This window comes from Aegilops tauschii, chromosome 7 (assembly GCF_002575655.3).
Source record: "Aegilops tauschii subsp. strangulata cultivar AL8/78 chromosome 7, Aet v6.0, whole genome shotgun sequence".
NCBI lineage: Eukaryota > Viridiplantae > Streptophyta > Magnoliopsida > Poales > Poaceae > Aegilops > Aegilops tauschii.
The window spans coordinates 364905908-364932664 of NC_053041.3; the positions used below are offsets into that span (position 1 = coordinate 364905908).

Consider the following 26757-nt stretch of genomic DNA (forward strand, 5'->3'; position numbering starts at 1 on the left):
CTCGATACGTGCTAACAAGCGGTTAGACTCATGCTTGTTCCTCTCCATCTCTAACATAAACTCTGCCAACGAAGGCTGGTCGGGAGGATCCTCCTCATCCCTACCACCTCCGTGGTTCAGGCAACGAGCAACAGAACTTCGCTTAACTGACGACATCCTGAGAAGTGGAACCAAGGACGAGGTCAACAACAACTATAGGATGCAACATGTAGCATAAGAAAATTTAGTATCTCTCAAACTCCTAGGACAAATCCGGCAGCATAACGGCAGTAAAATGCTCAAAATGAGACATTCTGCAAAAGGCGGGGTAGCACCATACTCAACATCGTCACTCAAGGTTCTGAGATATTACTAAACAGGCTACACTGGAGGTACTCAAACTGGGATATGACTCTGATCAACCAATCCTAAGAGACTACGGAGTAGTAACACGTGATCCTGATAGACAGAAGAGGAAGCCTAGTTCCTTAACCCCGTAGGAAAGATAGGATGACCCAGATCAGAAGGGCATGAGGTAAAAGGAGTAAAAAGAGCCTTACGTTCCCTTCCACAATCAATTCCCTGATATAACTAAAGAATTTCTAGACTCAACTTCGACCAGGTTGGCTTGGAAATCCTACAGGCAGTCAGGCTCTGATACCAAAGCTGTCGGGACCCCGATTCTAAGTCACACCGATCTAGCATGTAACACCTCATATCACTTTGCGGCCTCACGCACGGTATTCCCACGGGTGTCGCCTTACCATGGCCGGGACCGTTTGCGCTTTGGCTCACGTATATGATAGTGTCGCTAGCATCCATATGACAAAGAACCCGGGCCGACATGACTAGTCGTGAACCCAAAGTGGCACTAACTTACGGGGACAGGCATACATGAAACAACATCGAGCATGTCGGTCAGCAGCGTGTGAATCCGGGCTATAGCAACTGGGCTAACAGGACTCCGGGAACCCGGGCTGTAGCAGGCTAGGCAGGACTCCGGATGTCACCGCATGACATTTCCCCGAAGGGACAGACACAGGAACAAAGTGAATCACATGCCGGCCAGTCTAAGTGTTCCGGAGCAGTAGTGCTGGGCTAGCAGGACTCTGGTAAACCGGGCTGTAGCGGACTACCATGGCTCGGTGGAAGCACTAGACTACATTTCCCCATAAGAGAGGCTACCAAGGATAGACAACTAGGTTGTCGGATCCCACACATAGCAATACACGTTACACGTACGCATAACATGCAAGTATGTGCTGTACAACATGGCATCACAACATAACGCAAACTCATATAGATAAAAGGCCCAGAAGAGCCACATAGCATTAAGTACAAACAGGGGTCACATGACCCATCATTCAGAGCATACAAGCAACGGAAGCATTACATGTCTGAGTACAGACAACTACAAAAGAAAAGGCTGAGAAGCCTGACTATCTACAGGCCCCTCCCAAGGGTACAAGATCATAGCTGAGGTACAAGCTACTCGTCGAAGTCCAAGCAGAACTACTAGTAAGACTGAAGTCCCCGCTGCAAAAACATAAATAAAGCAACATGAGTACAAAGGTACTCAGCAAGACTTACATCAGATCCTATCATACATGCATTTGTATCAAGAAGGTAGTGTGGGGTTTAGTTGCAGCAAGCCAGCTTTGACTCAGTGGCTATCCTGTTCTACGACTATGAGAAACTTCTTTGAGGTAAGAAGGCGCACACGAGTCCACTAATCACCACCTCAATACACCACTATGGATTCATTCCCGTCTCACTACGAGAAGCCATCCATAGCACTCACACTTATCTTGAGCATTTTAGAGTATCCACTTCAAGTTGTCTATGTACCACGTAAGCATCCAAGAAGTCCATAACCGAGGACACGGCTATTCAAATAGATCATGATAACCCTGCAGGGGTGTACTGCTTCACACACGCTCTCGCCACTTACCGCCATGTACACGTCATGTACCTCGGCAACCTTCAAGCGGAAGCCTGGCGAGGGTGTCGGCCACGACCTGACTAACCACACAAGACTCTAGTCCAGGTTTATCGCCTATTCGGGTTCCATCCGCAAGGAGATCCGGCCGGGGTGTCGCTCACGGCCCCAAACGATGTGTGCAGGGTTCCCAAGCCCACCTCGTCGGATGGATCTACGCTTGGTACACCATGCCACTTGTGCCTAGTCTGTCCCAAGCCCACCTGGCCGGGTGCCACTTGGTAGACTACTAACACTACCTACAAACACCATAAACTAATTGCAACTCCTGGACAGAGATCAAGTTGGTTAATAAGTCGAGGGAGCTTGGAGCGCCCGGAGCCCAATGTGTGGTAGTAGCTAGTCATTGGACAACTTACACAGAACTCGGTTCTTAAGGACGGTCCCAATGAGACAACCCACCATGTACTCCTACATGGCCTCTCACCGCTACATTTACCAAATCGTGTTCACACGCTTAACTCTCAGCACCAGAACATATCGTACCACTCCAATTCATTCCCAATGAATCAGACCTGACACAACTCTAAGCAATAGCAGGCATGGCATGGTAGGAACACAACATGGCTCAATCAACTCCTACACATGCTAGTGGGTTTCAACTATTTACTGTGGCAATGACAGGTCATGCAGAGGAATGGGTTCAACTACCGCGGCATAAAGTAGCAGTTGAATCGTTGTTGTCCTAATGCAATAAAAGAGAGCAGGAGCGAGAGTGTAGGATTGTATCGGAATGAACAAAGGGGGTTTGCTTGCCTGGTAGATCAACAGGGTTCCAGTGCTCCTCAGACAGGTACTCTCGAGCACTCTTCGGAGCAGGACCTATCGAGAAGGAATGGTGTCGACAATCAATAAAAAGGCATATGAAACAATATGATGCATGATCATGGCATGTAGATGTGATGCTGTTTTGAGCCAATGCATTTAGCATTCAACTTGGAAGAGATCCATTTGAACCAAAGGTTCAAATGCAACTCTAATATAAGTCCCTTTAAATGCCATAAGTGTGTTTTCATATATACAGCATGTATAGGTTGGTTTGTCATGCATGAAAATGGCACAGATGGATAGATTGAATTTTTCTGATCATTTTTCATATATAAATTATTTAAATCTGAGCTACGGTTGAATTTCTATGAATTTTTGAAGTTTATATCATTTTCTGGAATTTCCTGATTTAATTTAAATCGAGGAAAATAAATAACTGCATCAGCATTGCGTCATGCTTGCGTCAGCAAGTCAACAGCGCTGACTGGGTCAACCTGACGTGTGGGGTCCACACGTCAGTGACACGGTGTTAAACAAGGGGGTTTTACTAATCTAATTAAAGGATTAGGGCGCATGGGCCCACATGTCAGTGTCACAGGGGGTTAGTTAGCGGGGTTGACCCGGTTTGACCGTCGATTAGTTGCCGGCGAGGGCAAACGCGGCGGAGGGGCTCGGGATCGTCGCTCCGGCGACCATTTGGGCGGCGGAGACCACGGGCGAGGAGCCAGCGCTCGTCCGCGTCATCTGGAGCAAGCGGGGGAGACGGGGGTGGCCGGAGCTCGTCGGAAACGAGCTCGAGGCGGCGGCCAGAGTTCGGGCTCGAGCGGCTGCGGGCTACAGAGCACGGGGAGGCAGGAGAGGAGGGGAAACCAACGCGGGGGCTCACAGCGGATCGGCGGGCGTCGTTGGAGAGCTCGGGGAAGGGCTGGAGTCGGCGGGGCGGCGATGGGGATCCACGGCGGCCGGAGGCGAAGATGGTGACGGCTCCACGGGGCGCTCCGGCTTGCGTGGCTCGGCGGAGAGCTTCAGAGCGAGGAGGCGGAGCTCCTGCGCGTGTCGGAGAGGCGAGGGGGAGGCGGTGGTTGCGGCAATGGCGAGTGGCAGCGACGGCAGCGTTTGGTGGTGCTCGCGAGAGAGAGAAAGGGGAGGGGATGAGCGCGGCTGAGAGTGAGGGGAGCCGGGGGGGTTGCGTGGCGACGTTGCAGGGGGTCGCGGAGCAAGCAGGGAGGCAGGAGCTGGCTGGGCGCGTGGCCGCGTGCGGCGAGCGCGTGCTCGGCGTCCTCCTGGCACGGTGGAGACGACGACTGGCAGTGCCAGTCGGCTGGGCCGGCCTGTTGGGCCGCCGGGCTGCACAGTGCCCGGCTACACAGGTAAGTGGCCCAGGTAAGTTCCTTTTTATTTCTGTTTCTTTTCTATTTTTCTGACATTTGTTCTGATTTAGTAAAGTACTAAATCATTTTATTTACTTCTGTCAATTTTTGCAGGGACCTAAGGGATTAATCCAAAGCCCCTCACCAAAATTCAGAATTTTTGGACATATATAAAATATATAACATATATATATCCAATGCAAATAATTACTGCATTAATTCCAAATGGCCAAGATAAATATTTATGAGCTCCTAAAAATATTGGTTTGATTTTTTTCTCTGTCCAATATTTTCAGAGAGCAACATGAACATTTTCTTGGACCCTTTTTATCTGGGTCATTTCCAGAAATGATTCTGAGGGTTTCACAAATCCCCACTTCAATTTAAATGGAATTTAAAAATGATGCACACATGACTAGCTAGTCTAGGTCATACCAGAACTAGGGATGTGACAATATGTAGAAATTCTAAAATAATTTTTTGGCCACACTTTATGTGGTTTTATTCAAAAGGAATGTTGTATGCGAAATAAACGTGAAGAGAGGGCTTTTTAGATCAATGGGGTACGTGAATGTGTAGTTGATGTATTTGGCAGGGCCTAGAGAGGTATGTGTATGTATTACGTATTCGAGAGAGGCATGGACAGAGGGGCCGGCGGGGGCATGGGAGAGATAGCACGAGAAATGAGAGAGGTCTAGAGAGAGAGAGAGAGACGAATAGGATGTCACGGTGGGAGATGCCCTTGAGTGTGTGTATGCAAGGGGGAGGGGATAGAGGCACGAGGAGAAAATATTTTGTGTGGTGTCTGTGTTGGTATGTGTGGGTGTGACGAGATAACGAGACCTGGGGGCAGAGGGTGTGTCACCGCATGAGGTCCGGTGGGCCGAGGTGAGGCCCTTGGTTTGGTTCCGTCCTGCGCCACATTGCTCGGCCCGTGACGCATTTAGGGAGACCCATGGAGGACTAGTCTTAAGAGACAAAGATAGCAAAGTCGTGAAGGACTGTGTGTCCACTGACAAAGCTGGCTAGGATTTGTAACCCTAGGTCCTCAGACTAAGGTAACCCCTTGTCTTTGATATTACTATTCATCCAACCTAACTTTAAGGGGCATCCTACAGAATGCTCTGCTAGAATCATACTCGTCAATTAGAAAGAGAGGTGGAGACAATGCGTGAGAGACAGTCCTAAAGATAATGTCCGTGCGAGAGACACGTAGGCAGGTCTATGTATATAGAAAGGGTCTATGGGGATCGTGCGTGTGTATGCTTGTGAGAGGAAGAGTTCTTGTGATAAAGGTTAGTGAAAACAGTCGTAAATGGTTACGAGAGGGAGGGAGGGTTATACCGAGAGCATGTATGCGAGAAAGACACCTCGGGAGAGAGTGTGTGAGCATGTGTGAGAGACCACCGATGGATATACACCGTGTGCGCGTATGTGTGAGAGAGAAAGTCAGCGTGTGTGTGAGGAGGGGCCTATGGAGAGTGAAACTACACGTAAAAGACTGATGTACACATTGATTATAAATATAAATTGTATCCAAATATTAGGATGGGGTCATGATATTTGCAATTCGCGTAAGGAACGGTCATTGATCCATCAGACATCTATATTCTATCAAATTTGAGCATGTCTATGTTATTATTCAACATAATTGATCCACAGAGTTAGTATTTTGAACTCCAGACAATGCATCGCTTTAGCAATCGAATATAAACGTGAGTATAGTTCATGTTGTGTGTGTAAAGCACATTATACATACAAAAGTTACACAATGAACATTATAAATAGCTAGCTATGAACTAGCATACATTTGAATTCAACTTAAGGTGGTTTAAAAAAATTGAATTCAACATGAAGTCCATTCAATTATTTGAATTCGATATCATGGCATTTGTAAATCATACCTAAATTATGGGGGCACCAATCTTTGCTCTGATTTTGTACATAATAGCATATATAGTCGTGTACAAAATAGATTCAAATTTACCTCCTCCATTCCAAAATAATCGTAGTTATAGGACTTTCAAGTGTCAAAATTTCAAAAAGAAGCGCGTAATTTAATAAGATTTTCAAACATACAAGGTCAAATTTAACGTTGTCTATTTAGGTCAATCCTCAAAGTTCAAGAGTACTCTGAACGTGAATGCTTCCGTTTCAAAATTTCGAACGAAGCACCAAAAGAGCCTCTACTCACCCAAAATCGCGTAAGACCAATGTTTGGTAGAAGGAAATTACTTTTCTAACTCCGACCCGTGAAACCTACCGGCCCGACGTCCAAAGGTTTAAACCGGGGTAGGTTTGTAGCTTCATCTAGACGCCACTCAACCACCTCCGAAAAACATTCATACACAATGGCCGCCTAAGCACACATGCACACGGCCGAAACCGCTCCCGCCCACTATTTGGGACACCTGGGATTACCATCCTCCCCCGACCCGCAGTAGCTCCCCCTCCCCAGTCCGATTCCCCATTTGTACTCCGTGGGCGCCGCCTCGGATCTGCTTCCCCTCCGCCGACAGACGGCCACCGCAACACAGTCAACAATTTGGCCACGGGTTCATCCATGGCTCCACCCTCTTCCAAAACATCGGTTCCCTTGGTAAAAACAAGAAAATTGCCGCGACATCTGGAGGACACAGCACTGGCAACTAGAAATGGTACTCCTCTTCCCTTATTCGTGCAAATCTTACGTGTCTGCTTGCACGGTATTCATCCCACAGAAGACACTAGTTGACTACTTCTTCCTGATACTAGATGTTCCTAGTAACTCGCGATGCACAAGATCTCTCCTCATATACTATTTCACCTTATCTAGAGGTCCGTCGGCCCCCTGGATTTCAATTCCTGGTCAGTTGATTCCCAATTAAAGGAAGCATTCCCCGGCGTAATAGGCTCTAGTCCGCCTATTACGCCGAGGAAGCAGCGCCTCAGTGTTTATCTTAGGGGTGTGTGGGGCCTAGGAGCTGCTGGCGCCCATCTAGAGGTCGGTCGGGATTAAAGGGATGGCCAGGGGCGCTGCCAAGCACGGCGGTGGTGTGAGGTCGAGGGGAGGGCGGGGCGGCGAAGGTAGGGGTCTGGGCCGGTGGTCGCTGGCGGTTCGAGAAAGATCGTCAACAGTTACTGGCGGGAGGTAAATGAAGGCCATCTGCCCGTTCCTTATAGATCGGACGGTTCATAAAAAATCGACTGGCCTATTTATTTTTAGTCGACTGTTATTTTGATAGGACCACATGTGGTGGTGTGCTGGAGGAGTACCTGCATTTCCCAGCCATCCTTGTGCTCATATATGACAAAATCATACGCAGTAGAATCTAATTTTGTTTGCCATGCAATGTTGTAGAGCTATCATATGTCTCCTGTCATTTATATTTCAGCCACCTGCATTCTACTACTTTTACAGTGCACTAGTTCTGCACACAGTTCACCCATACTCTCACTGTTATGTTTTTATGCATGGGTATTTCAGACTCTACCTTGACAGAAGCACGAAATAAAAGAGAGAAGTCACTCCTGCTTTCTTTGCGGGCAGGCAAGACACGTTTCAGCGTTATAAAGGGTGCAGTGTCAGTAGATGGAGACAGTAAATGTAGCTCCGGAGTTGATGACCTCGCTCGCCATGAACCACCATCCCAGGTGTTTGCTTTAACTTCACGGTGTCATATGTGGTTGCATGTTGCATATGGTGTCTAGCTTGTATTCGAAAGGCCGAAGTCGGTCTTTATTAAGATAAGGAAAGATATTTTTTACATGAACCACCATCCCGGGAGCACCAGAAGACAAATAGCTATTCAGGGCACTGGTCGAGCCAGTGACAAGCCCAGCACAGACAAGCATCACCTGGAAGCCAACTAAAAAGCCGCAATGGTGGCGAAGCAGCTCGCCTCCCACCAGGCTCTCAGGTCCTCGATGATCATGCTCACCACTCCAGTCGGATGTCTAACTTATAATGCTTCCAATTTGGTTAAATTGCATCTGCTTAGCTTACACATTATACCTTTGAATATGACATGCCTTCCTGTTTTTGGTACATACTAGTACATTTGTCTATTAACCATGTTCTTACATCAAACTAATATTTTTGTGTATCCCTCATCAATCACTTATGATGAGACAGTCACACCAGGGGGTAACTGTGAGAAAATACGCTCTTTTAAAGAATGCAGTGTCAGCCTCCCCACATGATTCTCAAGAAACAACAAGGCTAGATGAAGATAGTGAACGTAGCTCTGTTGTTGATGACCGCATTTCCCCTACACCAGCATCGCAGGTGCTTGCTCTAACTTGGCAGCGTGATATGTGGTTGCATGTTGCATATGGTGTCTAGATTGTAATTTCTCTAATCTAGTTAAATTGCATGTGCTATTCTGCTTAGTTTATACATTATACCTGTTAATGTGACATGTCTTCCTGTTTTTAGTACATAGTACATCTGTCTATTAAGCATGTCCTTACATAAAACTATTGTTTTTTTGTATCCCGCATCAATCAATATGATGAGACACCTTTAGTATATGCAGTGTGATATTAATTGCATCTTTCATATGATTTATAGCATGCGCTGCGTCTAATTTGTTGAAACGTCATTTATGATGGGACGCTTTTAACTTTGCAGAGTCATATTGGTTGCATCTTTCATGTGGTGTCTAGCTTGCATTGCTTCTTATTTGTTGAAATGGCTTCTGCTTAGTTTACACAAATAGTTGTGAATATGCCATGTCGTCCTATTTTTCGTACATACTCCATCCTGGTATCATGTATTTGCCTTACATCAAAGTAGTGATTGTCAGTATCATGCACGAATGAGTTCTGAAGAGTGAATTTTATTGCTTTTTCTTGTCGGTTTTACTTGACAATTAAAAATCAATAAAGCGGAAGGAAATTAGCAAGGCAGTGGATAAAGGTCCTCCTTCCAAACAGAGGGCATCTACAGATTCTACTCCGCCACCCCCCCCCCCAAGAAGATTTGCAAGACAACACATGCATAGACACTCAACGTAGTTGTGTTGATGATGAGCACGTCTCCCCTAGTGCACCATCATAGGTGCTCCCTCTAACTTGGCACTGTTCTATGTGGTTGCATGTTATGTATGATGTCTAGCTTGTATTGCTTCTAATTTTTTTGAATTCCATCTGCTTACTTTACACATTATACTTGTGAATAAGACACGTGTTCCTGTCTCTAAAACATACAATATCTGTCTATCACACCATGTTCTTACATCAAAGTACTACTGTTGCGTAACCTACAACAATCACTTACCATAAGACACGTTTGACTTGGGAGTGTAATATAGGTTACATCTCGCATTCTTTTCTAGCTTGTACTACTTCTAATTTGTTGAAATGGCACTTATGACGAGACAGTTTTAACTTGGTAGAGTGATATTCGTTGCATCTTTCATATGGTGTCTAGCTTTCATTGCTTCTAGTTTGTTGAAATGCCTTCATCTTAGTTTACACATCATAGCTGTGAATATGCAATGTTGTCCTTTTTTCTTACACATTCAATCGTCCTATCATGTGGTCGCCTTACATTAAAGTAGTGCTCGTCAGCATCCTGCATCAATGAGTTCTGAAAAGCGAATTTTTATTCATTTTTCTTGTGGGTTTGACTTGACAAGGCAATACAATTAAGAAATAGGAAGGAAAAAAATAAGGCAGGGACTGATGGCGGTATTCCGGCGAAACCGGCATCCCAGGTGCTTTCTCTAGCTTGGCAGTGTGATATTGTCTTGCATGTTGCATACGGTGTCTCACTTGTATTGCTTGCAATTTGATTAAATTACTTCTGCTTAGTGTACACAAATAGTTGTGAATATTCCATGCCATCTATTTTTCGTACATATTCCATCCTCGTATCATGTGTTTGCCTTACATCAAGGTAGTGATTGTCAGTATCATGCATGAATGAGTTCTGAAGAGTGAATTTTATTGCTTTTTCTTGTCAGTTTTACTTGACAATGCAAAATCAATAAAGCAGAAGGAAATTAGCAAGGTATTGGATAAAGGTGCTTCTTCCAAACGGAGGGCCTCGCTACATTCTACTCGGCCATCCCCCCAACAAGATTTGGAAGACAACACATGCATAGACACTCAAAGTAGTTGTATTGATGATGAGCACGGCCCCCCTTGTCCACCATCACAGGTGCTCCCTCTAACATGGCACTGTTATATGTGGTTGCATGTTATGTATGATGTCTAGCTTGTATTGCTTCTGATTTTGTTGAATTCCATCTGCTTACTTTACACATTATACTTGTGAATAAGACATGTGTTCCTGTTTCTAGGACATACAATATCTGTCTATCACACCATGTTCTTACATTAAAGTACTACTGTTGTGCAACCAGCAACAATCACTTTTCACAAAGACACATTTAACTTGGGAGTCTGATATAGTTTACATCTCGCATTATTTTCTAGCTTGTACTACTAATTTGTTGAAATGGCACTAATGACGAGACAGTTTTAACTTGGTAGACTGATATTCGTTGTGTCTTACATATGGTGTCTAGCTTTCATTGCTTCTAATTTGTTGAAATGCCTTCTACTTAGTTTACACATCATAAGTTGTGAATATGCAATGCTGTGAATATGCAATGGCACTAATGACGAGAGACCTTTAACTTGGTAGTGTGATGTTGTTTGCATCTTGCATATGATTTATTTCTTGTACTGCTTCACGTTTGTTTAAACGCCAGTTATGACGAGACACTGTTAACTTGGCAGAGCGATATTTGTAGCATCTTTCATATGGTGTCTACCTTCCATTGCATTGCTTCTAATTTATTGAAATGCCTTCTACTTAGTTTACACATCATAGTTCTGATTATCTCATGTTGTCCTATTTTTCGCACATATTACATCCTCCTATCATGTGGTTGTCTAACATCAGAGTTTAGTTCGTCTGTATCACGCATCAATTTGTTCTGAAGAACTAAATTTTTATTCCTTTTTCTTGTCGGCTTGACTTAACATGGCACAGAGAAAGAGGAAGGAACACAGAATGACAGGGGATGGTGTTAGTACTAAGTACACACAGAAACGGAAGCGGAAGAATTATGCAGGTTCTGCCGGTACTGATGGTGCAATAGAAGGTCAAAGTCCAGCGGAAAATTGTACAAACATGGTATCCCGTGCTACACGAGCTGCAAAACAAGCCAAACAGAAACTAATAGCTGCCACCAAACAAGCAGAGACAACCCTAGTTGTTGCAACACCTTCCACAGTACCACCAGCTGCACGAGTTACTCGTTTGTCAACTCAGCTAGCAGCACGTTCCCAAGCTCCCTTGCCACCTGACATTACTTCCGAAGCACTCTTGACACAAGACGAGTTGGCAAGATCAGATGAACCTTGTGAGCTTCAACAGCAAGAAGGTAGTTGCTGGAGTCAAGTTACAGTTGCATGCTTCTTTATATGTAGTCTCACAGTTTGATGTACACTAACACTTCCCACGTTCGTTGTTAGACTAGCACCTAGGCACAAGAGGAAACAAACATCAGGGATAATGCTCGATGGGTTAACTAAATCTAGAGGAGGAAGAATGGAGATCCGTTTTGAGGTAGGTTTAAAAAGGCCACGTGATGCTACAAAGTCAGTCAAGTTACTATTAGAGGCAGCGGTTGCCGTTAGGTGTCATGCACGTATACTCCCAACATGGATTCAGTACAGGAATGACAAAGACGAAACCCAGTTCAACACCTTCCTCGACCATTATCTATAAGTATGCTTATGTATGGAAACTAGTAATATCGTCTTGCTCTGTCCCATACTTTCTAGGTTGTTGATAATGAGACCCCCATAATTTTCAACAGATGAGGTTCAAGTTGGATAGCCAAGATGATGCAACCAGACAAGCTTGCACCCATGTTTTCAAGTCTGCTCTGCGACAGTATTGGTATAACTGAGGAAAACTCACTTTGAAGGCAAGGCTAACAGTGAACTTGCCCAAACATCTCCAGTGGAAAATATATCGGATGAAGACTGGAGAGGCCTCGTTAAACACTGGTCTGATCCAAAGTATCAAGTACGTTATATGTATGTGATCAGATCACATGTTGAACTCCTATTTACGCATGTGCCTCGCAAATCTATCTTCATGTAGGTGAACTGTTCAAAGAACAAGGCCAACCATACGAAAGTGAAATTCCAACAGACGACAGGATATCGTAGCTATATTGCACACTGCGAGGCTCTTGTAATTAGCTGCCGTTTCACTCTTTTCGCTGTGCCATATTATCAGATCTATATTGACTTGTTCCAAATGCAGAGGAAAGCCCGCAAGGACCAAAAAGTACCTGAACCAAATGCTGTGGAAATCTTCAAGGACTATCACACCAGCAAGACGAAGGGCATGACACACCAGTCAAAGCCATTGTTGTAAGTCCTTAATCCTCATGCCTTTTAACTACTACTTACTCTGACTCGTGCATTGAACTGCATGGTTTGCAGCCAATATCTATTACTCTTTTCAATTTTATACACAATTACCTTAGCGTATCATTGCACCTTACAAGGTTTAAAAGAGATGAGTGATGTTCCTTTGACCTTGATCTATAATCTAGTTCCGTGCTGGACTTGCCCACACAATGTTACAATTGCCTGTTTGTCTGTTCTCAGTTGTTTTGTGATATGAATGGTGTCATACTATCCGTATTATAAACTTTATCTCTTTATCCTTAGTTGTCAATACAATGTGAAGAAATAGACAATACATTATCCATGGTACATGGTCATATGTTTGGAACCTGGTTTTATTATGTATTTTGCAGTAAAATACAACTAATATTTTACACGGGTTCACCAGAATAAGTTTTGTATATAGACCAAAGCTATTTTGTTTGGTTTCGCTGCCTCCTTAATATCTTCTGTTCTGGTACTACTAATGCAAAAACTCAACTTTTCAGCAAGCTATGGAAAAAATGGTGGAACCGCCACCTTCTGAAGGTGACGAGGCAACTATAACCGCAATGTCACCTCTTGCTGCAGTGGGTCAGTACCTATCCACTAACAGTGACAAAATCACGTTCTTGCGTAATATTGGGTTGGTTGTTAACACAATCTCGTCCAAACTGCCTCATGATCAAGATATGCAAGCTCAAAACAATGTTATATCTGCGCTCCAGACACAAGTCTATCCCCTAACAGAGACCCTTTGTGAAACAAGGACAGCCATTGTTTGATGTCGTCAAGATATGCATGGTTTTGAAACCAGACTATCAGACATTTGCTATGTTATTCAGGAGCCTCAGAGAAATGAAGGCGAAGGTTATGGTGCTCCATCAGACAATATAGCATGAAAATGTAACAGTCAGGTCAAATGAACTGAGCTTCTAAACTTCTGGTGGTGCATTTATCTGCCAGATTGTTAACTTTTATGCCAACCTTCCTTTTGTTTTGTGGTTGTAATTTGTTTTGTTGCGATACAAATTTTGTTCTTAACGTGCAGCCACCGGCTGAAAAAAACAGCAAGCCATTTTTGTATAGTGTAGGGTGTTCCCTATATTTGCACTAGTGCCGAACTTTGATGCCCAGTGGATGTAATCTGTGCAATCGCCTTAATAGCTTAGCGTTAGTTTTGGGCTTATTTATTTCCTAGTCTTCTTTTTCCCTGGTTTGCTAGTGGCCGCAACAACCATGGGCCATATACGGACCGTGGTAACCTTGAGCCTGCTATAGGCCGTAGGATCCATGGGCCTCCTACGGGCCATCGGATAAATGGGCCTCCAACGGGCCGTAGAATCGGTGGGCCTCGGGGCGTCGGATAAATGGGTCCACACGGGCCGTAGACGTAATTGGTATCGGGCCAGCACGATAACGGGCCGTTAACATGCCGGAAGACAGCAAAGGCTTAATTCTGTCACAGGCATAACGGGTCGTTAATGGGCCAGAATATAGGACGGGTTGGAAATGGCGCAACGGGTTAACAGGCCACAAACGGGCCGATTCTAACCACGGGCCGAATTTGGCCCATTAGGGGAACAGGCCAATAACGAGCCGGAAGTAATCGAGGGCCGGAAAGGAGCCCAAGAACGTATGGGCTGTCAGTAGGCCGAAAGCTAACACGGGCTAGAAACGGCCCATGTGAATCATGGGCCGTTAATGGGTACAAAGAAAGTTACTGTTCATTATGGGCCAGAGTCACCATGGGCCACTAAAGGGCCTAAAGATACAAAATGCCTCATATGGGCCGGAAGACGTCGTGGGCCATACATGGGCCGAAAGTGAAACAGGCTGGTGTTATATTCGACAGCCCACATGACGCTGTTGGGCCAATTTCGGGAAGGCCCTAACGGGTCGTGAGTTACCGGGCCGTAAAATGGGCTATATGCGAACAGACCGTTAACAGGCTTTTCATGGGTCGGTCGGCTAACTTTTGACCAAGTCAAACGGGGCGGCCTTTGTAAGCTAAATGGGCCATTGTTGGGCCATCGCACGTGTCGACATATCATAGGCACCTATCTGACCCAATGACGAGCTGACACGTGTTTCCTTTGGCCAATGAGAATTTTACACATGGAAAATCCCCATTGGTCTGGGCTGTTAACGGGTTATCGGATCAAAAACCGGACCCGGTAGCTTAATGGCGACCCGTTACGGTGGATGACACATGTCGGTTACCCTTGACGAAAGCATTTCCATGACGCGTCATTTATCGTCATGGAAGTGAACACTTCCGTGATGATAATTTTGGTATTGTCATGGAACACTTCTACGACAGCACAGGTATGACTATCTTGATTATGTCATAAAATCGTCATGGATGTACATACATGACAGAAAATGTGACCTACTGTGACAAACACGTATCATCAAAGAAGTGTATTTTTTTTTTGTAGTGATGGTGGAAAGATGATTTGAGTGGAAAGCAACTTGGGGAAGGCTAGAAATCAAGATTATTGTGGTTGGATTGGAATATCTTGATCTCAACACATGAGTAGGTGGTTCTCTCTCAGAAAATGTAGGCTAGAAGTGTAGGCACGTTCTAATGGCTGTCTCACATATGGACGAGGGGTGGAGGGGTATAAATATCCTCCACACAAAATCCAACCATTACACACATTTGACCCAACTCGATCTGACCGAATAGAAGAACTCGGTGAGACCGATTTAGTTCAAAATGTGAACGTTAGGAATCTCGGTGGACCGACTGGAAGAACTCGGTGGGACCGATGTGCTAGGGCTAGGGCAAAACCTCATCTCGGTGGCGCCGGTTGCGTGAACTCGGTGAGACCAATTTCAGCAAAGAGCAAACAGAGAGTAGATCAAGCAAACTCGGTGTGACCGATCGCTCATTTCGGTGAGACTGAAATGTTATAAAAAGGGAAACAGAGAGTTTGCAAGGCCATCTCAGTGAGACCGAGATCCGTATCGGTGTGACCGAGGTGTTAGGGTTTCTGGCAGTGGCTATGTCAAATAAACTCGGTGGCGCCGGATAGGAGATTTCGGTGGGGCCGAGTTTGACTTTGTGTTTTGGACATATTTGAAAATGGGAAAGTGATTGAGGGCTTTGGAGCAATATCACTAAGCATTTTGAGCAAGTAGACCATTAAGCAACACCTCATCCCCTTTTAATAGTATTGGCTTTCCTATGGACTCAATGTGATCTTGGATCACTAAAATATAAATGAAGAGTCTTGAGCTTTGCCAATATGTGTCCTTAGCATTTTGAAGGTGTTCCACATCCTCTTGTCCATGACATGCCATTGTTGAACTTGTCTGACATACAGTAGATAAAAACATTAGTCCAACAAAAGATATGTTGACATTAATTATCAAAATCACCCAGGGAGCACTTGTGCTTTCACCAGCTGATCTAGTAGGTCTCTCTCTTTCACCTTCTGTTTTTACTGAGGTTTCCCCATATGCTCTTTTTCTTTTATGACTACTTTCTACTTCCATAGCCTCCATTGCATTCTCTAAATTATGTAGACCAACATCATCTAGTGAGTTTAGAAAATCACTATTTTGTTCTGAATCATCATAATTTGGATCTTCTATCAACATTTCTTTCATTAATTATTCTTCCTCCTCATAACTTTCTAGTAAAAGTTTATTATTTGTGTCGCATTGCTCTTCTTCACTAACAACTTTGTCTTTTTGAACAATATTCTTATCCTTATTATTATTAATGATAGCATTATTATTACTACTAATATGTTCTCTCCTTTCTACCGATGCTATGGCTTTGCTTGATATGGTTGGGCTGCTAGTGGCTAACTTTTTCTCATTTTTTAGTTTCTTTAACCTTGCAATTTCTCTAATGATAAACAATTCCCTTTCTCTTATCTTGGGCCAATCTTTTGTCATAGAATTGCTATATTCCCATTCTATATGCTTAAGCTTCTTTTCCCAATGATTTATTTCATCATCTAAATTAGTCTTTTCCATGCATTCAGTTGCACCTTTATCTTTGTCACTACTAATTTCCGTTTCTGACATAAGAGATTTTGTATCTTCTATTAATGCAACTTTATAGTTCATAAACCTAATACTACTACTTCCTTCACAGTTTTGATAGCTTATGTAGTTTTCAAGTAACTTTAAGTCTTTTTTCTCTATTAGTTCACCTATCTTCCATTCTTCACCCACTCTTTCTTCGGAACCAATTTTAAGCGAATTCATAAATTTTATACCTTTTGATTGCATACTATCAATAACATCATTCACATTCACTCTATATCTAGAGCTACTTCTGTTAGTGAGTCTTCCTATAAATTCTATGCTTACTAACAAATTTGTTCCTTTAAAATCTTCATATCCTTTAGTTTGGAAACCAAAACTCATTTTTTTAATAAATTATTTTAGAAGCATAATTAGGTATGGAGCTATATATGTTATTATACTATTTTCGTTCATGTCTCCTTCCAAAAATCCTAATGTTTCTTTATCTACGGTTTCCCATCTTTTGTCTAATAGCGTTATTAGTACCTTCACTCCTAATTTCTTTCTTTTCATGCCTTTAACTCCTATGATATACATACCTTGATGAATATATTTATAACCACAATATTTTAGTTCATTTTCAATATTTTTGCTCACAACTCTTAAATCTACTGGCTGCATTAACACACTTAACTCTACTTCTCTAGATATTCTGTATAAACCACTCTTACTTTCAAACATACCCATATGATATCTCTCTAAGTCTCTTTGAATATATATAACTTCTTCAATACTATCAATATCATCAGCTTTACATGATAATCTATGCTTCATAGCTAGAGGTCTTGAATCTTGCCTTACTAATTGGAGGGTTTTGTCTCTTCTAAGGAAGCCTTTAGATATGTCCATTTTTCTGAATTAATATTTCTTGACGAGGCTACTATTCCGGAGGATGATAGGATAATTTCTTTGTTACTTTGAACACTATTTAGCTTATCTAAAACCTGGATTAGTAGATGAAGAATTGTGTTATTTTGTCTTATTATTATTTTGGAGTCTTCTTTTGGCGAGTTGTGATCAGAAAAACCGGTGGGAGGTGATAAATATTTTTCTACTTCGTTTAATGCTTGACTATATTCACTCATATAAATTATGATATAACTAGGGTCTTTACCTCTTGGACTAACTTTTTGACTTCAAATATTTCGCGTCTTATTTCAGCACCTGATAATGGATCTTTACCTTCATTTAGGACACCACTTAGATTCTTGCCTATGGATACCACTTCTTCTTTAATATAATCGTTGTTGTTACTGACGGTAAGATTTCTTCATTTTGCTTCTTCTAATTTATGTAGAACTAGATCAATTTTATTATTCAAACCTGAGTATTTTTCTGCTAAATTTTTATATTCTCTAAATAGATTTTCAAATTTTTGGTTTAAATTATCTTGCCTTTTTTCCCAAGATATGTAAAATTTATGGATGATATCAACAATTAAATTTAGTTGGCTATGAGAAGTATGCCACGTATGTTCTTCAGAGGGATTTGGCAGCTTATATTAATATATTTATTACTATTTATTACCTTACATGTACTAACTTCTAAATTCAAATACTTTAACCTTTCAATGATTAAATACAGGACATGATACCAACAATATAAAGATTTATTTAATTAAATAAATTAATATTAGATTCAGTTAATACGCGCTTAGGTTAATATGCGATTAAGCTAATATGTGATTAGTTTAATATCTGATTAGGCTAATATGTGATTAGGCTAATTCGTGATTAGGTTAACATGCAATTAGGCTAATACGCTGATTAGGCTAGTATTCTATTCGATCTCCAATATTCAATTTGTTGCTACTGTTTACACGTATTCTTTATTAAGCTGGTTATTTTTTAATGCAGGATTTATCAAGGGCTGGTGAGGCCAACAATACAACTGGTGGTGTTCACAGTGGTTTGATATCCTACTTAGTACTCACCATATTTCTCATTATGTTGTACTCAGATGTAGCTAAGTTCGTTCATTTGATATTTTGAATACAAAAGTATTGAGTAAATTCTTATCATCTTCCCAGGCAGTTCCACCCAAAGGGAACACTTCTCTACGATCACAAGGTTCTCTTTCAAACGCCACACAAGGCTAAACAGAGAACTTCTAGCAGAGGTTTCTCCTATAGGATCCTTAGCATAAGAACTCATCCAACAAATTCATAAATAAAAATTCCAAGTGAAGAAAGAAACTACTTCATTTCAACAACATAATTTAAATATGGATTTCCCTTTCGGGAAGCCCCGAAGGGATTACACGAACTAGGAAGGATACCTTATTTTTCTTGGCGATTACAGCGCCTTCGATATGGCGGCTATTCTACAAGTGGTGGTGGTACTACTACTAAGAGTGCTCTGGAGGCTGCTCTTCTTGCTCGAGGGAGACTTTAGGCTCTGCTTGTGTTGCTGCTCCGTTCTTGTGAAGCCAGCCTCTCCTTTTATAGTCGAGGGAGGCGTTAGGGAGCCTTCTCTTTTTTATTCATATGGCAGAGCCTTCTGGAGCGAGGATAAGGATGTCTTCACGAGAACGGCTGGCAGCTTCTCGTTATTTGCATTCCGGCCTCCTCAGCTCCTCGTTACTTGCATTGCAGCCTTCTCAGCTTCGTTACTCACATTCTGTCTTGACTCAGACACCTGCCTTCTTCTGCGATGTATGCGGCCAAGCTCAAGCTTGGTCTTCTTTTCTTCTTTTTTGTGGATGATGCTTGCTTCTTGCAGAAATATTCACTTTTTTGTCTACCCCGCCCATATTATTGATAATATTGTATCAATATACATATATATATATATATATATATATATATATATATATATATATATATATATAACAATATCAGAATCACCAGGATGAATTAGTGCCATGATATTTTTAGTACACCGTGACAATAATAAAATGGGACCTATTCAGTTATACGGTTTCATCAGAGCACATACAATCCCCTCTATCACTCCATTAAAATGTACAGCAGCATCAATACAAGCCCTTTCAGCATCCACAACTAAAGAATATACGAATTTGGACCACAAGCACATTGTAAACTGTCAAGCGGAGTTAGCGATATTTCAACTTTCCATGTTGCAGGGCTGATTTTTCCTGACATACGGTCATTTCATCGCCCGCCAACCCTGAGCAAGCTTGTGGTGCCCCCAAGGTCACCGCGAAGTAAAGATATATGGTGCACAGGAAGGCAAGCACCACTAGCGTTGTCAAGAGAAAGCGATGCCGCTCAACCAGGGCAGACCAACTACCAACATCATCACGAGATGATTGAGGCTTCTTAGGAGATGACAGAAAGAATGTGTTTTGCGACCTCCTGTGAGGCGATGATAATGAATCAAGAACCATGATTGATGAGCGGGCAAATTTGAATCCTGCACAAAACAAAGAATAAGTTTAACAAGAGATACATATTTTAAGCTACTTTAAATGTTCATAAGCAAGAACCATGATTTTTTTGGGACGGAGGGAGTACATAATTCAAAACAGGTCACCCTGGGATGAAACAAAAACTTTAAATGTTTAAATCTCTCACAATACAAACCTTAATGATGTGAAACTATTATGTAACTCAACAAGAATCAAACTGACATTTTCAGAATATAAACAGAGAAATTCGTATTTTATCAAATAGACCTTTGACCGTCAGTAATCACACACAGGTCTAGAAAAGAAAATCCGAAGCAGCAGCAAATAGCAGTGTATCATACTAAAATATTCACTCACATGCTTAACTCTTCATAAGCATTCTACCTGTATATTCCGTACTTCACATTTCATGATTTATTATGATACATCCATATGTTTTGCGAGTGAGACAACTTTATGAAAACCTAGTATTCCAATCAGCAACTTCAAGAAAAACAGATATTCTCAGTGAAAGGAAGAATAAAAACAAATATATAACAACAAGAAAGAAAGCAGAACAATGAGTAGGGTTGCTCAAAACAAGTGTAAAGAAAAAACATGAGTTTGTAACAAAATAAGACTTGATGTCCAAGATGCCTGTTCTTTCCACAATTCCACTCTTAACTGCCAGGAATTTTCTTGAATAATTGTCACCTAGTGTACCACATGTTCCTTGGTAAATACATACTGAAGGACAAGGACATACCAGTACTGTTCTGTAAATTCCTGGATAAATTAAACCCTGTAGAAATATCTATGTTACATACATTGAAATACAAGTTACTGACTGAGTGTTTACAGTTTACATCAGTTGATCACAAAATGCAGCACCAAAAGCATGTATAAGTATACATTAGGCAATCTCCAGCAACATGCATCAAGTGTGATGTATTTTGGTTCATTAAGGGTGTGTTTGTTTCGGGCTTTTTCAGTGGCTTCTGTTCCCTAAAAGCTGTAGCCCAAACAACGGGCCATTTTTAGGCTGGCTCCATGCAGCCGAAAGTCGAAACCCTCCTGAAAAAATGTCCAAAAGCCTCGGCCCATATTTCGGGCTTCTTTCAGCCACAGCTAGCTCCAACCCCACCGCTAGGTTGGTCTTTCCCAATCTGCGCCGCCACCCGGCTCAACCTCATCAACCGGCCGGCAAATCAGAGACGCCGCCGCCCCGTCCACTGCCTCTGCCACCGGCCACTCCCCCTCACAGTACCGCCTCCACCCGCCCCAACCCCGGCCACTGGCCACTTGGATGCCATGGTAACCTCCTGCGCCTCTCTCCCTCAGAGCTCTCTCTGCTCCCTCCCCCCTCGCAGAGGCGTGCGCATGCTCTTCGTGTGTTACCTGTGTGCATGATCTTCCTGAGGCAATGTGCTCAGCCGGTTGATTGGACATAACTTCGTTCATGTTTCATCTAGTACTAGAGCTAACATTTCATTAGATTTGCTAATCGACATTGGTACTAGTGAACTGCTCTAGAATTGCAAATTGTACTGGTACTAGTGACTGCAACATTTGCAGAATGATACTGGTACTAATGAGTGCTACTGCTGCTATGAGACAAGTGAGTGCTACTCTATTGTCATTTGTTTATATAAATTTGCAAAATGATAATGGCTATATAGATGGAAGAGCCCAAAGTGAAAGCTCAGTGGGATAGAGAGGCCAACATAGTTTTTTTGTGAGTGTGCCACTAAGCAAATACAGCTTGGGCATAGGCCAACCAGGTCCTTAACTGCCGCTGGCTATCAGGGCAAGGCAGAGTTCAAAGCACGGACCCAAAGAACCTATATAAGAAAACAGTTCAGAAATCGTTGGGATGATATGAAGGCTATATATTCAGCATGGATATTTGCAAAAACAAAGCAACTAGACTTGGATAAGATGATGTGAAGCAAACTATTACGGCACACAATGCTCAATGGGAAGCATTTATCGCGGTTAGTTTATTTCGTACATGAATATCAGTTTTAGAAATGCCATGTTGTATAATGCTACTAACAAGTGTTAATTCTTTTATGTGCAGATTTACAAGCCAATTAAAGCTTTCCGCAAAGGACCTCCACACAGCTTGACGGAGCTTGCGATCATGTTTGACAAGGCGAATATTGATGGACAGTCATCTGTCATGCCAGGAATGGATGATGCAAAGGTGGCACAAACTCAAACGCAGGAAGATGTGCATGACTTGTACAAAGAAGAGAATGATACTACTGCTCCTAGTCCCCAGTACACTCAAGCCCAGAACAACCAAATCGAAGCGTCCAACAAATGCAATTCCTTGTAGTCCATCTAAGTTCAAGAAAAATAATGTGCCAAAAGACTTAAGGAGGTTTGTTGACCATGTCATACAGGAAGACTGTGCGGGGCAAACTAGTAAGACAGCCAACGATGATGATATTCTTGCCATTATGGAAGAGGTTGCCAAGTGTGAGGCATCCGGGACTAGTGATGAGTACAACATGGCTACAAGTTGTTTGCTAAACCATCAAACCATAGCTTCTTTTATGCAATGGAGACAAATGAAGGGAGACTGGCTCAAGAGACAGTTTGATGAAAGGAAGTAGTGCATCCTGTTGACTGTCATGTATCTCTATGCATTTCCCTGCTTAGTTTCGAACAATTGAGAACTTGTTGAACTATGTACCTTTTGCTTGCTTAATTGAACAATTGTTGAACTATGTATTTGCTTGCTTAATTGAGCACTTTGTTCATGTCATGTTACGTATGGATTGAATTATGGTATGTGGTACTGATTTTTTTTTTCAATTGTATGTGCATAGATGAGTAAAACACCTATGAATGATGGTACCATTGTTCAAGTGAGAGTGCAAGTTAAAGTGAATCTGACATAAAGAAGATGAAGCTTAGGAAGAAGAGACTTCATCGATATATGTATGTTGCTTTTGTTGTTACCACACACAATGAGAAGTATCTAATGAAGAAACAAAGGACAGAGGTAAGATGCACTAGACGAGTGGTCTATGATTGCTTGGGGTCCTCCAGAGATTGCTACAAGATGTTTCGTATGCACAGACCTTCTTTTGACTTATTACATGAGACTCTGGTACGTGACTATGGGTTACGAGCAGCATGCAACATGTGTTCTGAGGAGGCTCTAGGGATATTCTTGTGGACTGTTGACAGCCCAGTCAGTGAGTCAAGTCCAGAACCGATTCAAGAGGTTCACTGAAACAGTTCACAGAAAATTCAACCATGTGTTTTAAGTGTTTGGTTTTATTTGCTGCGGACATCATTAGACCCATTGATCCCCAATTCAGAAATGTGCAGGAGAGACTTCAAGACCCTAAGTTCTTTCCTCACTTCAATGGTTGCATTGGTGTCATCAATGGAACACACATCCCTGTCACTGTGCCAGCTAAAAACATGATCAACCATTTTGGTCGACATGGTTATTCATCACAAAATGTGATGGTTGTACTCCCTCGATCCGAATTAATTGATGCAGCCTCTATACAATGTTGTATAGAGGCTGCGTCAATTAATTTCGATAGGAGGGAGTATGTGCCTTCAACATGAGATACATTACTGTAGTGGCTGGATGGCCTGGTTCAGCACATAACACAAGGGTATTCAAGTAGACATTTGACAAGCACAAAGAAAGGTTCCCTCATCCTCCAGCAGGTATTTCCTTCAAACAATCACACAACTCAACTTGACAATGTATTGTGTGTCCTGTTTGACATTAATCTTTATTGTGTAGGAAAATACTACCTCGCTGATTCTGGGTACCCCAATCAGGTTGGTTATCTAACACCACTCAGAGGAACAGAATACCATCTATCTGAGTTTCATATTGGCCATGCTGCAAGTGGCTGAGAAGAAATATTCAATTATCTCCACTCATCACTTAGAAATGTCATAGAACGATCCTTTGCTGTGTTGAAACAAAATGGCGCATTCTAAAACACTTGCCTAGCTACCCACCTAGGAAGCAAGCGAGGATTATCATTGTTTGTATGACATTGCAGAATTTTCATAAGAGACAGTGATTTGTATGATTACCACTTTGTTACATGTGATGATGATGATAACTACTATCCTCCAGGGAATGTGCTCAACACAATTGGAGGAACCATGCAGGAGGTGGAAATACAACCATGGACACAACTGGTAACATGATTGCTGATTCTATGATGGCGGCGACGGCGAGAGAGTAGGTTGCAGTTCACCAAAACCGTGTATTTTTCAACCAAAGGACGGTTTCATGTAATATATAGTAATTCGTAACATATGTTATGATGGGTTCAAAATTATTGTCATACGTCTAGTATGTCAAATTCATTGAAACTACTGTAATTTCAGTTCAAACATGTGAAAACTGGACATATGAGACTAAAACAGCTCTTAATCGGGTCATTTACTGTTGAGGATAATCAGCACTTGAACCCAATCTACAGAACAACAGAGGGCATTCTAGTCAATTCAGCATGTTTCAGCACCAGCTGCAGCTCAGTACCACTACCAAACAATTGCAACTGGAGCTAGCAGCTACAGCTGCACCTTCCAGCCGGAGCCGTTTCAGCTGCAGCCGCAGAAGTTGCAGACCAAACAAATACAACCTAAGATTGGTGTCCACCTGGTTGTAAAACTGAAAAGCATACACAACAAAGCTAGAGTATCTCCATGTCCATCATATTCAAAAAAGCAGGCAAGTGAAGAGGGAAAGTGATGCTCCATCCATGATATGAGCACTTGAAACCGCTCCGTACATTCCAGGAACCTCTCTGGAGCAGCGATTGGGAGGTTATTTTGTTGCTTCCTCTCGCCGTCAGTGTTGGTGCAGGGCCTTGTCCAGCAGGAGTGGGCGGGGACCTCATCGGTTTCTGTCCGACGGTGACATAGGATAAGCTTAGTTTGCTTCGAGAGGCGCTAAATCAATGGTGGGTACGACGCCGCGTTGGAATAATCTGCCTCTGCTCTTCCCTTGAATCGGCGGTGCTCTAATCGGCTGCACAAGGCAGCAGGTGGCTTGGTCTTCTTGCCAGCCTCCAGATCCGATCTGATTTTGTGACCGGTACAGTTTTGTTTATTGTCTTGCAGGGTACATGGGTGGTGGCAGGCGACGGCGTTCCTTTTCTTTAACAGCATCGGAAGAAGTTGACAGGGCCAGGATTTGGTGGACATGGGGAAGAACCCTGGCCGACGGGCCACAAAGCCTCGGTCTCATCGCTTGTGGCGGCCTGGTTGATCGGCTCAAAAGGCATCCTTGTATGCGAAGGTGCTCCCTCAGATCTAGGTATAGTGGCAGTTTCCCTCTTTCTCCGATGTTGCCTCGGTGGCGTCTGAGGACGATGCTGGACGATGATTCAGCATGGCACAGGATTCTCTACGGGTGAAATTATAGTTCTACTTGCTGCGGAGTCTTTGGTGCAAAATTGCAAGACACCTATGTTTGTTTTGTGTGATGATCACGTGTGTAATCCCTGTAATATGTTTGTCTAATGAATTAGACGTGGTTACTTGAAGAAAACCTACAAGTCCAAAATAAGAACATTGAGTAATTATTAAAGTCCATCATGATTTACAAGTTGACTTGTATTGTGGACTTGCAGTCCAAAACCACAGGCACCGAAGCATTAAGCACAAAACTGGAATGAACACGGGTAAATACAATCAGTTACTACCAAACGAATTCTTTCGTCTTCTCAGACCTAACACGCAGGCCAGCTTCCAGGCTATTTGTCATCTAATTCTTGTAGACCCTTCTTTCATCTACAGCTGCCAATCAAAAAGCAAAACACTGAAATTTGGAAACTCAAACACCTATAGCACAGTTGTGGTCTTCCTTGATAAAAGAATGTTTGAAGCACTGAACGTAGAACAATTGTTCTATGGTAATTTTCATTTATCAAAATTTTAAGAATATGAACAAGCCAAATTACAAGAAACTAATAACACAACTAAAGGAAGGGAAGGGCCAAACTCAGCCAATTCCTGTTTTTGGCAACATTCTCCCCAGGTGCAAAATCAGCTAAACTAAAAGGTGGCTTTCTATCCACCTGTGCAAAACTGTGCTTTATTTATCCTTGATTCTGTGGCTCATGATTTGCAGATCTTTCTTAAACATAATCTTCCAGGATAGCTGGTGAATCCAAAACGTAAATAGGAGTAAATTCGAACGCGGACGGTACACACCAAACGGCGATCCAAACCAGGTTTGCTCCGATTGCAATCGTACAAGACATGATCAAATGATTCCGCAATAGACAGATCTCGTCTACCACAGCCAAAGCACAAGGCACACCGAGCATGAAGAACGAGAGAAAGAAAAAAATGCGGGGGAAGCGCGCAGCTCAGATCCGAGGAAAGTGGGTGGGGGATACATAAAACAGTACTTACTTGGTTATGATCCGGGCAGGCGTGCCTCCTCTGGCCGCCCTGCCCCTCTCTCTCTCTCTTCTCCGAAGATTTGTGGGTGGGCTCGAGAAGCGGAGACGCGGTTTGTGGGAAAGGAGAGAGAAGGGGAAGATAAAGTAGCAGAAATTTATCGGGTATCCTTCGGTGGACCTTTTGTGATATTGGAGGGATTGTTATTTATAGCGTGACTGTGTGAAAACACTATAAGAGCAACTCCAACGCGGCCGCAACCCATCGTCGGCCCGCGTTTGGGTTCGCGTCCGGACAGAAAAGTCCGTCCAACGCGTCGACCTAAATGAATGCGCGTTCACTTTTTGTCCACCTGTCGATCTATTTTCAACCCAATTTTAAGCCTTATTTGCGTCGTCGCAGACACAAAACGGACGCGCGTGGCGCTCACCTACTTTTCCC

General features: G+C 42.8%; 1 protein-coding gene across 4 annotated transcripts; it reads right to left on the reverse strand.

Annotated features, from left to right (window-relative positions):
- Window positions 1-19417: 19417 nt before the first annotated feature.
- On the reverse strand, window positions 19418-26522 carry LOC109744289 (uncharacterized). Of its 4 annotated transcripts, none has more exons than XM_040397077.3 (3): window positions 26329-26506; window positions 20678-20713; window positions 19418-19937 (listed from the first exon to the last, which is right to left on the reverse strand). In XM_040397077.3, the coding sequence occupies exon 3, from the start codon at window positions 19909-19911 to the stop codon at window positions 19618-19620; it is 294 nt and encodes a 97-aa protein (XP_040253011.1). In that variant the 5' UTR covers window positions 19912-19937; window positions 20678-20713; window positions 26329-26506; the 3' UTR covers window positions 19418-19617. The 4 variants fall into 4 exon arrangements, 3 of the variants coding, with proteins under 3 accessions (XP_040253011.1, XP_040253010.1, XP_040253009.1); XM_040397076.3 differs by lacking the exon at window positions 20678-20713 and adding an exon at window positions 25614-25707 and having other exon boundaries at window positions 26329-26503; XR_012188906.1 differs by lacking the exons at window positions 19418-19937; window positions 20678-20713 and adding exons at window positions 23015-25460; window positions 25614-25707 and having other exon boundaries at window positions 26329-26517.
- Between the last annotated feature and the right edge of the window lie 235 nt (window positions 26523-26757).